Here is a 15205-nt window from a genome sequence, read left to right on the forward strand (position 1 = left end):
AAGAATTTAAAAGAAAAAATAAATTTTAAATACCAGCTTACTCATAAATATTTTATTGATGTAAAAACAGGGTCGATAACAGCTGAGTACTCAAGATAAAAACTTCAAATTAAATTAATTTAATTCAATCATGTTAAGATAATTTCTTTCACTTACAAAATTTCTCCACTTTGTAGGAAAACAAATGACATCTGAAGAATACTACATCAAAGCATATTTCTGCAACTGATGCCTTAAAACTATTCTGCATTGCATTAATAATATATAATTAGAAAATTTGTTATTTTTGTGTGCAGGATAATTTGTAGAATTTTCCTGAAGACATCAGGTGTCTTCAGGAAAAGAACCAAGAGTATGGTTGTGATTATTTTTAAATTATGAGATTTTGAAGTACTGGATTTCTGTATGATTCCACATAATAGAATGAAATGTTGCCCAGTGAGATGCAATAACTAAACGCATATCCAGCTCTTGCCAGAGCTGTCTACAGCAGTGTATGTGAGGAACTTCTTAACCCCCATTGTGCAGAGCTTTTGCTTTAAAGCTTCAAACAGCACTGACCATTCTTCATCAGTTATTTGCATAGTATATCAGTAACAATATTTTTTTTCACTTTTCACTTATAATTCTCCAGTGCTAATTATATCAATCAGAAGACTAGCAGCATTCTTAAACTATGCAAAAATTCTACATCAATAACTAATTGATGAATTCTATAAATATTAAAAAAAAAAATGGAACCTTGTAGGAAGGTGATCATTAAGAAGCTCACACCATGCAGTCAACTGTTACAGCTCAGCCCCCAACTACTGTTGAACCCTGTGAACCTTTCACTTTAAAAGCAACCTTCTTCACCAGAAAATATAAAATCAGTATCTTCTTATCCAAGTAAAATAGAAGGCACTTCTTTCCTATGAGCTTAACTATTCAATATCTCCCAAAGGTCTATTGTTATTATACAAAGGGGAGCTATTGGGAGTTTGGCTACACCTAAAGAGTTGAACATTTCTGGTTATGTAAGATGTATGTGCACTGGAATACCTAAGGATAAAATATTTTTATTAGAAATGTTTATATAAACTGTAAAAGAATAATTTTATACACAGTCCACACTAAAGCAATCATCAAATTTCCTAGCACTGCTTTTGAAACCTTCAAAGGCAGCAAATTCTTCAGTCAATATAATAGTCTTAAAACTGTCTCATAAAAATCTGGAAAATCCTAAAGCTGGAGGATTTTTATCAATAGAATTGAAGAGAATAAAGAACAGCATCAGGTTTTTTTAGTTAGATTTCGAGTACTAGCAGTAAAGTGAATGCTTTGGTGTAAGAGGAAAAATCCACCCTAAACTTGAAGACTTCTGTTTTTGCACTGACTTCTTGTCACTATTGGGCTTTCTTCTTGGATCTATTTAAAGGATTTATAATTTTTAAACCTCTCTGCTCCTAAAAACTAAGGGCATACCAAGTACAAATATACTATGCCATTTTTATAGGGAGTACACTATAGGTCTATGTGTCAGAGCTCTGCCTGTCACAGACATTTGTAGAATTTAGCTGAGGTCACCTCAGATAGTAAAACTCAATGAGGTTCCTAAAGCATTTCCAGAGAAGTTCCTAAAGCATTTCTAGAAATAATGTTCTGAACATATTCATGTATTATTTAACCATTATATGTATAATAAAATCATTTCTTCCTCAATTTAGCTGTCTATAGACAGACTAAGTATAAAAATTAACTACATAAATAGCAATTAACTGATATTATCATAGGAGCAATAAAAGGTCCGTAAGCATGTTTTATCCCATCTTGAAACATATGTAAACATACATGGTTATTTATCTTTCAATTTTTTTATTTTATCCTATTCAGCTTTTGGTGGGGGCAGGGGTGGATCACATGTAAATTAGAGACTATTAATTGATTTATTTCTATGAGAGAATAGGAAAAGTATTATACTACAGAAACCCAAGGAGATATTGCTCTATTAAAAGGTTTAAATCTTCTGTGAAAGAAGATGTAACTCTTCAGAGAAGATGGAGAGAAAATTACAATATTTTAAGAGACAATGCAGATTCATTTAATGATACAATTTTCAGAGAAGGAATGCCATTTCTCATTAGGAAAAGTAATAAAACCCAGAAAAGCATTCTAGCTCAAGGAAATTTTTTTTTAGTATATTATCTTCATAGGATTCTTAATTTATTTCTCAGAAAAACATATTCACAAGTACAGTCTATAACTGATTGCATGTCCCAGAAAACATTTCCTGATAGAAAATCTTAACACTGTATTGACGTTAAGAATGTAATTTTTCATCAGAAAGGACAGCTGTTATGTAAGGGAGTCTATAAGATTAAAGAAACAGCTTTAACTGAAAGCTGTAGTTTAAAAGCATGATTTTCCTTAATTTTAGCCAAGAATGAACTAAGATAGTGGCAGAAATACAGAAAACAACTAGATATAAAGTAAGATAATCTCCCCTTCTGTGTGCAAACTTCAAAATATAAAAGGGAAAATTACGTTCTCCTTCATTTTCTATATGGCTGGAAACAAAAAACCTTTAATACATAAATTGCGTGAATATGAATTCATAATAACCTCATGAAGTAGGCATCTGATGTACATCTAAATATCTAGAAACTTTCTCAGGCTACAGTTTTTGATGGGGGACCCTAAAAGATCTGAGAGTTATTCCATACCGGAACTTAAATCTCACGTCATCATTTACTTCTTGGAATTCCAATTTCAGCATAGAAATTATGCATGACATTTCAAAAATAATCAAGCTCATTATTTTTGAATAACATGTCATTCTGAAGGCATGGCTTAGTCTTTCTGAGATGTTCGGGGGCTGGCAGTAGTCAGCAGACAGTGGCAAATAATGACACTTCATCATTAAGGTATTCAACAGAAAAAGGATCTACAGCTTCCATTCGACAGCATCCCTTCATTCCCTGCTTGCTACAGAGGTTAAGAACTGGCTGATAATAATAGAAGGCAACTTTAAGTAGCCCCAAAACCAGTAACAGCAGGTATTTGCGTCTCCTGTCTTTGCCTCTTCTAAAGATCGTTATTCTTTCAAATGTTACTGGGGCTACTTTTGTTTGCGATTTCCATAGGAAATAGCTGTGAGTACAGGTTTGTCTCCAGCTGGCTTTCTCTGATCTGCAGGGCTTATATGGATCTTTTGGGGTTGGGTTGATTTTTTTTTTTTTTTGTGTTAGAACAGTTGCATACAACTCCTTTTCCTCATTTTCTTGTGTATGAATGAGTTCTTTTAATCAAAACATATCCATCTGCAGCACCTATTCTCAACTGTACTTCTACATGTTCTTGCAGTTTTGATGACAAAAATGTGTGAGGGATATGTTTCATGCTCAGAGACAAGCACAGTCAAGGAGAAAAAAGGAAAAAATTTCACACCACAACCTGTAAGTAGCAAATCACAAAGCCTTCCTTGCATATTGACAGTCCAATTTACATAAAAAATAACATAAGCAATGACAGCAATAACCTGAAACACTCCATACAGAAAAATTGTTCTGGTAGCAATTTTTTGTGTTATTTCTAAAGCTCTACCTTCAGCAAATATAAGAGGTAGGCTTAGTTTTGAGTCCATGAACATGGAAACATATTTTTGAAAAATCATTTCAAATATCAACATTTAAAAAACCCAGTTCTTAGATTTTTGTGTTTACTTAATTTAGCAGCATCAGATTAATTCAAGGATTATTGCTTTCCCTTTTGATTTCCTCTTTGATGGTTTTTCTTCAGATGACCCCACTAGTGTTTTCAATGTCTGACAACAAAAAGGCACTCTAAAATACTGAAGACAATACAGAACCTGACTCTCAGTGAAAAAGGCTTATGAATGTATGTTGAAAAATTTTGCTTGAATTCACAGGCATGAATTTGCTGGATGCATAGTCTACTTCCTCACTACAATAAGCCCTTGCGTGGGATGAAGAGATATGGTAATAATAGTAATAATACACATTTATCTGTTTAGGTAGGCCTTTTTTGTTGAACACCCTCATTGATTTACTTATTAAAATATCACTATAGGTATATGTCACAATTTTTCCTAGTGCCCAGAAGTCATTCTTTGATTGTTGAGTTTTTGGAGTTTGATTTTTTTTTAAACTTGAAGAAAGCAGCAAACACCAAGTCAGTAAAAAGATAGTCAAAGATAGCATTTAGATACAATATTTACAGTCTATATTAATTAAAAATCAGGAAAAAAATTAATTTTTTTCTTGAAATTAGAAGAAATATTAGTGTCCTTGCTTTATGAATAATGTTTTCTGCTAAATACCAGAAGAAATTTTTTCATATTGACAAGATAATCTGACTCCTATAAAACATTAGCTAAGTGAGTATAATATTTCAGTCTGCATGATTTCCTGTTCTGCTTCTAAGCATGGAAACTGAAACAACAGGCAAAAAAGAAAAGTTGATTAAAAGTAGGATACATTGTTATGCCTAATGGTGAAGAGCAATGTTATTTCTGCATGAAGTAACAGCTAAGAAAAGCATAACAAGAAAACCAATGGTGAGAAAACTTCCGAAGGCTTAAAGATGTGATTAGATTAATTATCCAAAAGACAGAGTATAAACTCAAGTATTTAAAAACATATGGCAATCTCCTTTGTCTCAGGAGTAAGATCAGAATTTTACAGAAAAAAATTATTTAACAAAATATCTGCTCTTTCCAAATTTTGGCCCAATTAAAAACACAAAAGCATAACTTTAATTTCTCTTCTGCAAACCTGACTTTTAGCTGAGCGGGGGTGGGGGGGAGGGGGAAGGTAATAATAGTGAATATTTTAAAAAAAGTTAGTGCTGAGTTTCAGGAAAGGATGTAATAGTCTCATTTCAAGACACTTTCTATGTTCTTCACACATCTTCTTACATAATAGCCACACAAAATCCTGTTTTTTTCAATAGTTGATGGGGTTTCTTTTCTTCTACACTACCTAATATAGGTCAAGAAAATCACTAAGAAAGCATGGAATATATGGGAGTAGTGCAAATCCCCCTACCTATAAAGACTTGCCTCAAAAATATACTAGAGAACATTACGGAAATGTTTGCCCATTTTTACTGGCCAGGAATTTAATCCAGTAATTTTCAACCAATTATATTGTTTTCAAAAAATCCCAAGGACAGTATTTTAAGTTGCTTGTGCAGACAGAAATTTAAGTTTGTTTGTTTTTCACACCAAATTCATTTTCTTGGGAAATGTTTGCAAGAAATTAAAACCACATGAAGTGTGCTGGTTTAACATGTTCATTCATTTTGGAAAACAAAAATATTATAAAAAATAACAAGCCTATGGAAATTTTAAACAGGGATAAACAATATGTCTCCCTTCTAAAAAATCACCTGCAGCTTGAACACTCAGGACTGATTACTCTAGTTGGGAGGCATTATAATTTAGTACACTTTAGTACAAGACTACTCTTAGTAGTCTTGTTAAGTCCTGTCATGAAGACCAAGGATTCACTGACAAGGTCTTAAAAGATCAACATCTATGATACACACATTACCTGGGTTTATGACTTTAATTTCTAATGCATAAAGGAGAAAAAAAATGCAACCTGACTGACTTACCAAGCTCTTTCCTTAATAAGACTATGTTAAGTCCTTCCGGTTTGGAAGGAAGGAAAATACAGCTTTAAAAGCCCAAGATGAATAGATGAAGTTCTCTCTTAGCTGAGATAGTAACCATTTATTCAAGTAAAAGACATTAAAATAATTCTTGATTGTGTCTCATCTAAAATTAAAGGCGCTTCCTCAGCACAGAATAGAAATAAAAAGGCAGTTATAACATGAATTTTCATGGTATGCCAGTGTTGCTTTGCCAGATGACAGAATAATTATAATTGAGTATTTTCAAGAGACTCTTTGGCTGCAGAACAAAGATTTTACATATACACCACATCCATTATCTCACAGGATCTGTGAGTATTTGCAAGATATTGTGATCTTGGTATTTGTAATACACTTCAGGTTAACAAAACAGAGAACTCAGAGATTTGTTCTGGCAGTCAAAACAATATACTCAATAAGGACTTTAAATTAAAAAACGTGTTAAGCATATCAGGTATCACTTCTCCCAGGTAACAGCATAAGGAAAAACCTTCAAACTGTAAAAGATTGGTATGCATGAAAATATCGTAGACAGAATTATGAAAATACATAGTGTGGACCCTCTTCTCCACCTTCTCTGGAAACGTACTTTAATTCTGCGATTCCATTCTTTAACAAATAAGAAAACATTCCTTACCACATTTTGGTTGATCTTGTGCCTGAAACATGTGATGTAGACAACATATGGCCAGTCATCAGGTTCCATCAGCACTCCTGCAGCATGGGCACAGGTAACATGGAAAGATGCTGGGCAGCGTCCATATGAACACTGAATGCAGGCACCAGAGATTTTCTTAACTCTCTGCCTGCAGAAGATACATTTCTGTAGGAGCAAAATAAACAGAATATTTTCTGTACTTCAATGATTCCTGCACATAACTCAAAGACCAAAAGGTATTACTGATCCAATAATTACATTTTTTTATCTTGCAATTATGCACAGTGAAAGGAACAGCAGTTATTAATTACAAGTCAACTTAGTAATATAATTAATACATAGCATTTTTGCTTTTTTATATAAATGTGTTCCAATGCTATAGCAAGCAATTAGATAGTTAGACAGATATTTTAAAGTTTAATTTTAAATTCCATACTCGGAAAATTAACCTACTCCTAAAATCGGTAAATCAAAAACCCTCTACATGATTTGACCAAAAACAACAGCAAGACTCAAAAATAAAGAGAATGGGTCTGACTGAAATGTCGAGCTAAACAGGACTTCCATATATCATTTGACTTAGCTCCCTACTATGAATCTGGACTAAATATATATGTCTTTGTAAAATGGCTAATCTAACACATTCAGGAAACAATTTCTACAACATTCTCAGATAGCCTGGTACAGTGGATAAATCTCCTCTAAGTTAGAGACATTTTCTTTATCTCAAGCCTTTGCATAATTGTACAGCTGAAGGCTGTTCCTAAGACCATTTTTATTTTTTAGCCTGGTTTTCATTGGTTGAGTATTTAACATAATGTCAATACAGTAGGGTATATGTCCTCATGGCATATATTGAAACATCATGTCAACAGCCTTACTGGTATCAAGACACACTGTTTGGGTTTTTTTTCCCTTTTGCCAAAATGAAGACCACAAGAAAATAATGTCACTATTTCTTAAGTGGCACAAGAAATGAGCCAATAGGAAAAGAAGACAAAGGGATATAGACTACATTAACTACGTCTGGGGAGTAAGTTCTAATATACTAAAAAAGACAGTACTAGAACGAACTGTACTCCGCCACCATAAGACATTATTAACAAGCATGCTAGATAGAATAATTATTTCAGTAACTTCTACGGACAACTGTTTTATATCACGTATGAGACTTATCCTCTGATAGCTCTCATCACGGCTAACAAAAATACAAATGTTATTGACGATCATGAAATTATCTCAGCTACTATAAACAGATTTTATGCAATGACACAAAACAACAAATTCAATAAAACATACTCTTGAAATATTGCTTACTTCCACTTCTTCTAAATTTGCTGCCCACCAAATTGTTAAACACACTATGTTTACTTATGTTGAGAACATAAGTAAAAATAATTTTGGTATGTTTTTGCTGCATGATTAATAATACAAAGCATTTACTGTTAACTCACATCTAATTCTTAATCAGAGGTGACCAAAGAACTTTATTCTCCATTGTTCCTTGATTTTCTTATTCTGCATAAAACCAGAAGAAATTTTATTGTATAAATCAGTACTTAAATAGTTTCAATGGCTTCTGGCATGTGGTTTGTGAAAGAAATAATACTTTTGGTAAGGGCTAGCCTTGTCAAGCTCACTGGTCCTAGTTCCTGTATCACCCTGAATGTGAAATACTCTTCAAGTTCTGCCCTCATGTTCACCCTTTGAAAGTGAACTGCCTGCATGGCTTTGCACAAGCAGAAATTAAAAGTAATGCCTAGCATCTGAACATAGGGGAAAAAATTAGCTATTATTCACTCAAAGGACCTGAATTCAGCTCTACTGTAGCACCATCAGGTTTAAAGACTAGTAAGAGGTAAAGACAATTTGCCATTAAAAGAAATGTTTAGAAACTTTGCTCATGGGTTGACATCTTGTTGCATGTTTGTATTCATGTGCATGAGGTCATTTTCATATAAGTGGAGTAACTGTTTTCCAAGGGAGCTTAGAGATTTCTTTTATATATACGTATTCAGAACCTACTAAGTGGAACATCCAGATAAAAAATACAATTGAAATCTAGTATGTGTAATACCTAGATACTGAGTTCATATAAATAACAGAGCTCCTCTTGAATGTTTTTTCATACAGATATACACAAAGTCAGGAATCAGATTAATGGAAGAAGACCAAAGCACTTATGAATATTACAAAAACCCAAAACAAAGAAAAAACAACCAACCACAACCCCAAACAACCACAAAACCAAACAAATACCCCAAAGCCAAAAAAAAATCCCACATGTGTTCTGAAATAAACACCCCAAAAATGCAGTTCAAAGAAAATGTAAAGAATGAGGAAAAGGAATAAAGTAAAGTACAGCTTAACTAACATTAACCGAAGAAATTGTAACATCACAGTGGGAAATGCTGGTCCCCCTTAAATTATTGGTTGCACATGCACAAGGGAGCAAATATGTAAACGTTACAATGCGGTTGTAAGTTTCTCCTGTATCTTAATAAAGTATTATAAAACCTTGGGAGATGCAAAAATCTGAAACTATACTACGTGAGTAAAGCTTCAGAAAAATGATGAACTTACAGCTCTATATACATACAATTGCTCTTCTAAATTAATATTTTAAGGTTTATTACCTTCCAGAAGTAGAAAAGCTGTGAAAATTAAAAGCTATATTACACAAGACAGAAAGAAATGCTGAAAGGGAAACTGGAAATGTAATCAGGAAAACTGAAAATGCAACATATTAAATGGCATAGCCATAGCCAATCCTTAGAAATTAGAGTAAAACTTCATCCCTCCCTGTAAGAGAACTTAATGAGAACATGTCTGACAAACTGGTATAGTATGAGAAAACATTTCTCAATGCTTTTCAGAGTTTCAACTTGAAAGTACTGAAAACAATTATTAAAATACAAAATAATTATTAAAATAATTATTAAAAACCAAGCTGTCCAATTACTATTGACTGTATTCTTATTTCAGTCATGTTGGTGCAAAATTTGTGTAATTTGGGTGAAGGGTAAAGTTGCTTTAAATTTACTCTTATATAAAAGGACCACTGCTTGGCCATAAGTGTTTCTGTGAATGCAGACCTAAGTTTGAGTGATGAAAGTGAAAAAATTCACATTTTAACCATGTAATAAATCTACCTCACTGGCAAATAAAAGGAGGGCAATTGCTACCTCAGTTAACTCCAAACCCACATTAATCTTTTGTGCTACAATCATACACTCTTTCAGGTATCAAAAGGATTAAATCCATGTGGAAAAATGCAGGAAAATCAAAAAGACCTCCTATTTCTCTCTGTGCTTAAGGAATACCAGAAAAACTATGTAAACCATTCTTCTTTCAAGAATGCAGGAAAATAATCAAGATTTGCAAATAAAGATATATGTTTCTTATTTTATGTAAGATGCTTTGTCCTTTGTACAAGCATTACACTGTGCAGATGTATCTCAGCTTTACAATGACTCTCAAACTGAGGCACGAATTTTGAAAAGTACACATAAAATTCCAGTGTTCAAGCAAACTACAGCTTGCATAACTGTATTAAGGCAACATGGTCCCCCATTCAGATGTAAGTGAAAAAGCCCCTTCATATTTGAAACTATACATCAAATACTCAATCCATTTTAATTGATAAATAAAATCAGAACACATAAGCCAAAAGCAGAGCAAGCTATAAAAAATCTGTTTTGCATAGACTTTTGGAACATTAGCTGAACTATATACTAAATTGTGTATTAGCTGTAAGTAGTAAACTGAACTGTGCTATGTCTGGCCTATACCAGCAATTCTTTCCCTCCCTCGCTTATGAAAAATAATGTACTTCTCATACTCTCACTTGGGGTTTTACAATATATGAATTTAAATATTTTATTAAACTTTTTTCATATATTAATATTATCTATTATAGTATGGTGATACATGAACAAAAAATGGAGTATGATGTAAATGTACAAAAAACAAAGAACTAAAACAACCCCACTGAAAGTCACCAAAGGAAAAAGGCATCAGAATCTCAATAGAAGAAAGGGAATTACTGACTGTGAAGACTGAGCTTTCACCCTCCCCCACCTCTTCCCTGAATTCTGACTTTCGTAAGTTTGTAAAATGAAGGAATCATATAGAATGGAACCAATCCCAAACTATTCCTTCAAAACAAAAGGTCTAAACACCTTTCTGTCAGAGCTAACCTTGTATTTAGGTATGTAAGTTTGCTACTTCTGAAACAAACAAACTTGACATACCATGAACACATTTTCTAAAATACAATAATGCTAATTCAAAGCCTAAATGACAGTTTTTCAGTAGCTTCAAACTACAGCTGTTCCTACCAGCTAAAGCAATTCTAGACAGCTAGGAAGAATGTAATTTTGATTTAATGATTGCTAGATATTAGTGCAAAGCAGAGACCGAGGGGAAAGTAGTTGAGGATCAATCTTAATCAGAGATCCAGATGTAAAATGAATTGGAGAATAAATAAAATTGTTTATATAACTGGAGATTTAAGAATATAGGACAGAAGAATGCACTGCAATCTTCTAGATTGTAAAATGACCTCTTTTTGCCCCGCAAAGAAAAATATTCTGCTTCAAATGAATTTCATCATCACGGAATAGCTCTTTAATGTTAACAGTCTGCAAATCTATTAACAGAATGGATTTTAAAGAATGAATTTGAGGAAACCAGATGTCAGCATTTTGCAACCACCAGCTTACTGGTAACTTTTATAATAATTTTTATGCATCCTTATTTAAATATTTAGAAATTGCTTCCCTCAAAAGGAGTGGTATTTGCAAATAAAACTCCAGTCCCTAAAAGGATCATGAATTAATCACAGAAGCAGTGTTTTCTGATGGAAGGATTTATGAAAATAAGCACAAGCTGAGGTCGCAGCAAAAAGCCAGGGATAGATTTTAGGAAACAACTTTCAGTATTAATTTCTCCCCAAAATTATCTCTATGTCTTGGCAATCAAAATTACTTAAGCGAAGGAGTTCACTGTAGTAAAACATTAAATACTACAAAAAGAAGCTATTTCAAGAGAGCCTCAAAAAATTACTAGATTTTCAAATATTACTAAAAATGATTCCATAAGAGCTCTGTTGCTGCTGCTGCTGCAGGTGGTTAGTAACTACTAGTAAGTAACTGATTTGTATATTCTCACCCTCTTTTATATATTTGCTGTTTTTTTGCCTTCTATGTATCATTTGAAATACTAAGACAGAGGCACCACTGTAAAATTAAGAAAATTGATGAAATATCACCTCTGTTTTTTTTTCTATAATGTCTGCTTTATCATATCTCCATTTTGTAATGAATCTATTTTGCTTCTAAATTTACATTACAAAATTTACATCCAGACAAGCAAAATTGTTATTATGTAAAACCACACCCTAGATATGAAAAGTCAGCCCTACTGTAAGCAATAGTACTCACAGATACATGTAGATTTTTAATACAGCAAAGATCTTACAGAAAATATTGGCAGAAGGATGTTCACAAGCTTATCAGCTTGTTATCAATTGTTATCAATTATAACCTGAGACTTACAATATAAAATGCACAGTGAAACTAATCTTTTCCTTCTCCATTCCAAAGCCAGAACATGGAATAAAAGTGACAAAGATTACAGCAAGTGTTGTCAGCAAGGTACTCGCACAAAGATTTGTTAACGATGTGTTGCACAGTCAGAAGATGAATATGATGAAGACATTTGACACAGTATCTGCAGATCAGTGAGCACATGTTGTCTGCAGAACTATCTTTTAGAATACAAAGTCAGCACTTAATTTTGGCAGAGAGCATGGTATGTTTCTATGGAAACAAACTCATTACTGCTTTTACATTTTATGTTTCCCTTTATTCCTGATTAATTTAAACCAAGATGAGTATTTGAGCTATGAAACTGACAGCATCAGAACATGTGAAGAAAGAGTTTGTTAGATGATACATTCTACTTCATTGTTCAGCATGTTCAGGCAATTCTATAAAATTAATGGGATGTTGTTAGAGAATGTTGTTAGGAATGTTGTTAGAGAAAGTACCACGAGATTATTTTGCATCCCTCTGGTATTTCAAACATAACAACCAGTACCTGAGGGGAAAAGCCCTAGAGCCTGTGGAAAACAATTTGTGATTTCTTACTATTCAGTAAGTCTGCCTATAGTATGGGGCTATGGCAAATTAAAGATGGCAGGCATTATCTAGATGTAGGCAAAATTCTTTTAGCTATAAATTTCAGCAGAAACATAAACATAACACTTATGCATCAGCAGCAATTAGAGACAGTAATCCTATTCTCTAATAACTCTGTGATAATGTAGTTTTGGGTCTACTCTCAATGAATGAACTTATAAATTGTTTAATTTGGAATTAAACATGAAAAGATATTGAAGTCGTGCCAGATATACATATTGATTTAAAATACAACTTTAAGAGCTGGTAAAAAACTACCAGGACTTGCCAAAATCACACATAAATACTATATCCATCAATTATTTCAACTAAACTGTTAAGGTAATAATAGCTTTTAATTAACAGGAAAGGGAAGACAAAAATACAGTGCAGAGGTAAGAAAAATCTGATTTCTCCTGAAGCATGGATTGTGTGATTGAAAGTCATTAAATGATAGGTTAAAAAATAAAAAGGATCAAAGAAAACAAAACACTTGGTGAAGAAGTACTTATTTTGAAAATACATGAAAGGGTTTGTACTTCTGTGATACACTACGCAGTCTCAGTCACTGGTAAAACAAGTGTTGTGAGGCAATAGGTAGGAAATAAAAGGTCTTGTTAGAGCTTCAGCTGTGATCTCATAATGACCATATCTATGACTATGCCATATCTTGAGAAATAAACTGCTGTATATTTATTTTCAGTATTCTTGAAGATTCCAACACCAAGCACTACCATTAAGTTCTTACTTTTTACAGGCTAGAGCAGTAATATTAGCACTCTACACTGTCAGAGATACTCTGAAAGTACTTGAGATGTCTCTAATCCTACCATAGAGATCTACTGATGAAAATACCATATAAACATATCTCTACTATCTCCTCAGTTTTATTTACAAGTACTAAATAGAAAACATTCAATCACCAACATCTTTTTTAAAAAGAAGAATCCCTATATACATAGGTAGCACATATTCACTGAACTCAAGAATAAACCCCTTTCTTCCAGATTCATATACATCAGGTGACACTGAGAATTTAGTCATCCTAACTCTTCTTTTATCTTCTTCATATCCACCTGCTCTCAGAAATAAGTAATATGTCACTGTGAGCCCAAAGTTTATAAGGAGACTCTCAAGATTTTATCTTAATTGTAGTTTTTACATAGTCATGTATTTTTTACACATATTTTTATCAGAGACAAACCAAATCTTTTTTCCAGACAATGTTTCTTCCCCTGTAGGTTTGAAATGTTGCAGATCTTGTGGTTTTTTTCTCACAATTTTCACCTTTTATCCTCCAGACTGTACTATAACAAACACACAGGATTAAAAATATCTTTTTTTTAGAAGCACTGTGCCTGTATTCTGTGCATCTCTCAGGCATCCTGAACTGAACAAGAAATGACTGATGCTAGTATTGGAAGGGCAAAATTTCAAGCAGATTAATACAGGAGGTTGGAAAGAATCTCCTTTTCTTTATTCTTCAGGAAGAAAGCCTTTTTATTAAAACTTTCCTTCCGATTTGCATAGACCAGTTTGAACAGATTTGCCATTTATACTAAGGCTAAAATATCTGACAAGCTGTGAAATGCCATTTAGGCTGAAAAGGTGATGAGGCATAATTTCCCTGCCTCACTGCTACAGCCTCCAGGCATCCCCAGTATTATAGTTTAACTGCACTTTTTCCAGCTGATTCCTATAGGCATTACTGGAATTTAAGGCAATAGTCAAGTCCAGGTTTTTTCTGCACTCCAGTCATTCAGTCACACACTTCTAAACCCCGGTGTGCGGCAGAGAGACAGAACAACTGCACAAAACAAGGGAAAAGCTATTCCAAAGAATAATGGAGGTTGGTGGGGACCTCCAGAGCTCATGTAGAACAACACTTACAAGGCAGACCTAAATCAGGTTGCATAAGGCCCATCCAGCTGACTTCTGAACATCTACAAATACAATGATCCCTCAACCTTTCTGGGCACCTGTTCAACTATCAGCTTTCATAGTAAAAAGCTGATAATAATTTTTTACAACACTGGAATTTCACAACACTGGAATTTACCATGTTCTGATTTGTGTTCTTTGCCTACCACCACACGTACTTCCAACACGCATCTCTCTCTCTCTCTCCTGTCTGTATCCTCTGGTTACCTCAGTATAAACAGCAGTGAAATCTTTGCAAAAAGGTGTCTCTTTTCCAGGTTGAACACACCCAGTTTCTTCAGTCCCTCTGTACACATTCTGTGCTCCAGACCTGACCATCTCAGTGACCTCCCATTGGACTTTCTCCCATATGTCAATAAAAGGCAGACCAGGTGATGTCTTAACAAAGTCAAATAAGGGAAGGATGGACCAATACCCTGGGCCTCATGGCTACACTATTACAAATCATGGCCCGGATGCGGTCTATCCCCTGCTGCAAGGGCACACTGTTGATGCATGCTTAACTTCTCCGTCATGATCTCCATTGGTTTTCCTGCAAAGCCAATCAAGCTAAATTCCAGTGGTAGACTTATTCAGTATTATTCAATTTCAAAAGAGACAGATTCCCCATAAAATAGAGCATGGCTACACAAAGTACTTAGAGAAGACATCTAGAATTTGCCAACTCAGAAGAGTCTTTAACAGACAATGAACAGAGAACTTTAAGAGCCTTTAATGGCCATTTCAGCCTCCAATTCTTCATGAGCTGCCATTTAATGCAAAGTATTGC

At 33.8% G+C, this 15205-nt stretch overlaps 1 protein-coding gene across 6 annotated transcripts in view; it reads right to left on the bottom strand.

The window, feature by feature from the left end:
• Positions 1-15205, bottom strand: part of KDM4C (lysine demethylase 4C) — a 255205-nt gene that overhangs the window by 26846 nt on the left and 213154 nt on the right. For all 6 annotated transcript variants that reach the window (XR_008441497.1, XM_054004325.1, XM_054004330.1 and 3 more), the window contains one exon: positions 6293-6478. Coding sequence is in view for 5 of the 6 variants with exons in the window: in XM_054004325.1 (XP_053860300.1) it covers positions 6293-6478 (186 nt within the window). In the remaining variant the exon portion in view is untranslated. The remainder of the gene's footprint in view (positions 1-6292; positions 6479-15205) is intronic.

Source organism: Vidua macroura, chromosome Z (assembly GCF_024509145.1).
Source record: "Vidua macroura isolate BioBank_ID:100142 chromosome Z, ASM2450914v1, whole genome shotgun sequence".
Taxonomy (NCBI): domain Eukaryota; kingdom Metazoa; phylum Chordata; class Aves; order Passeriformes; family Viduidae; genus Vidua; species Vidua macroura.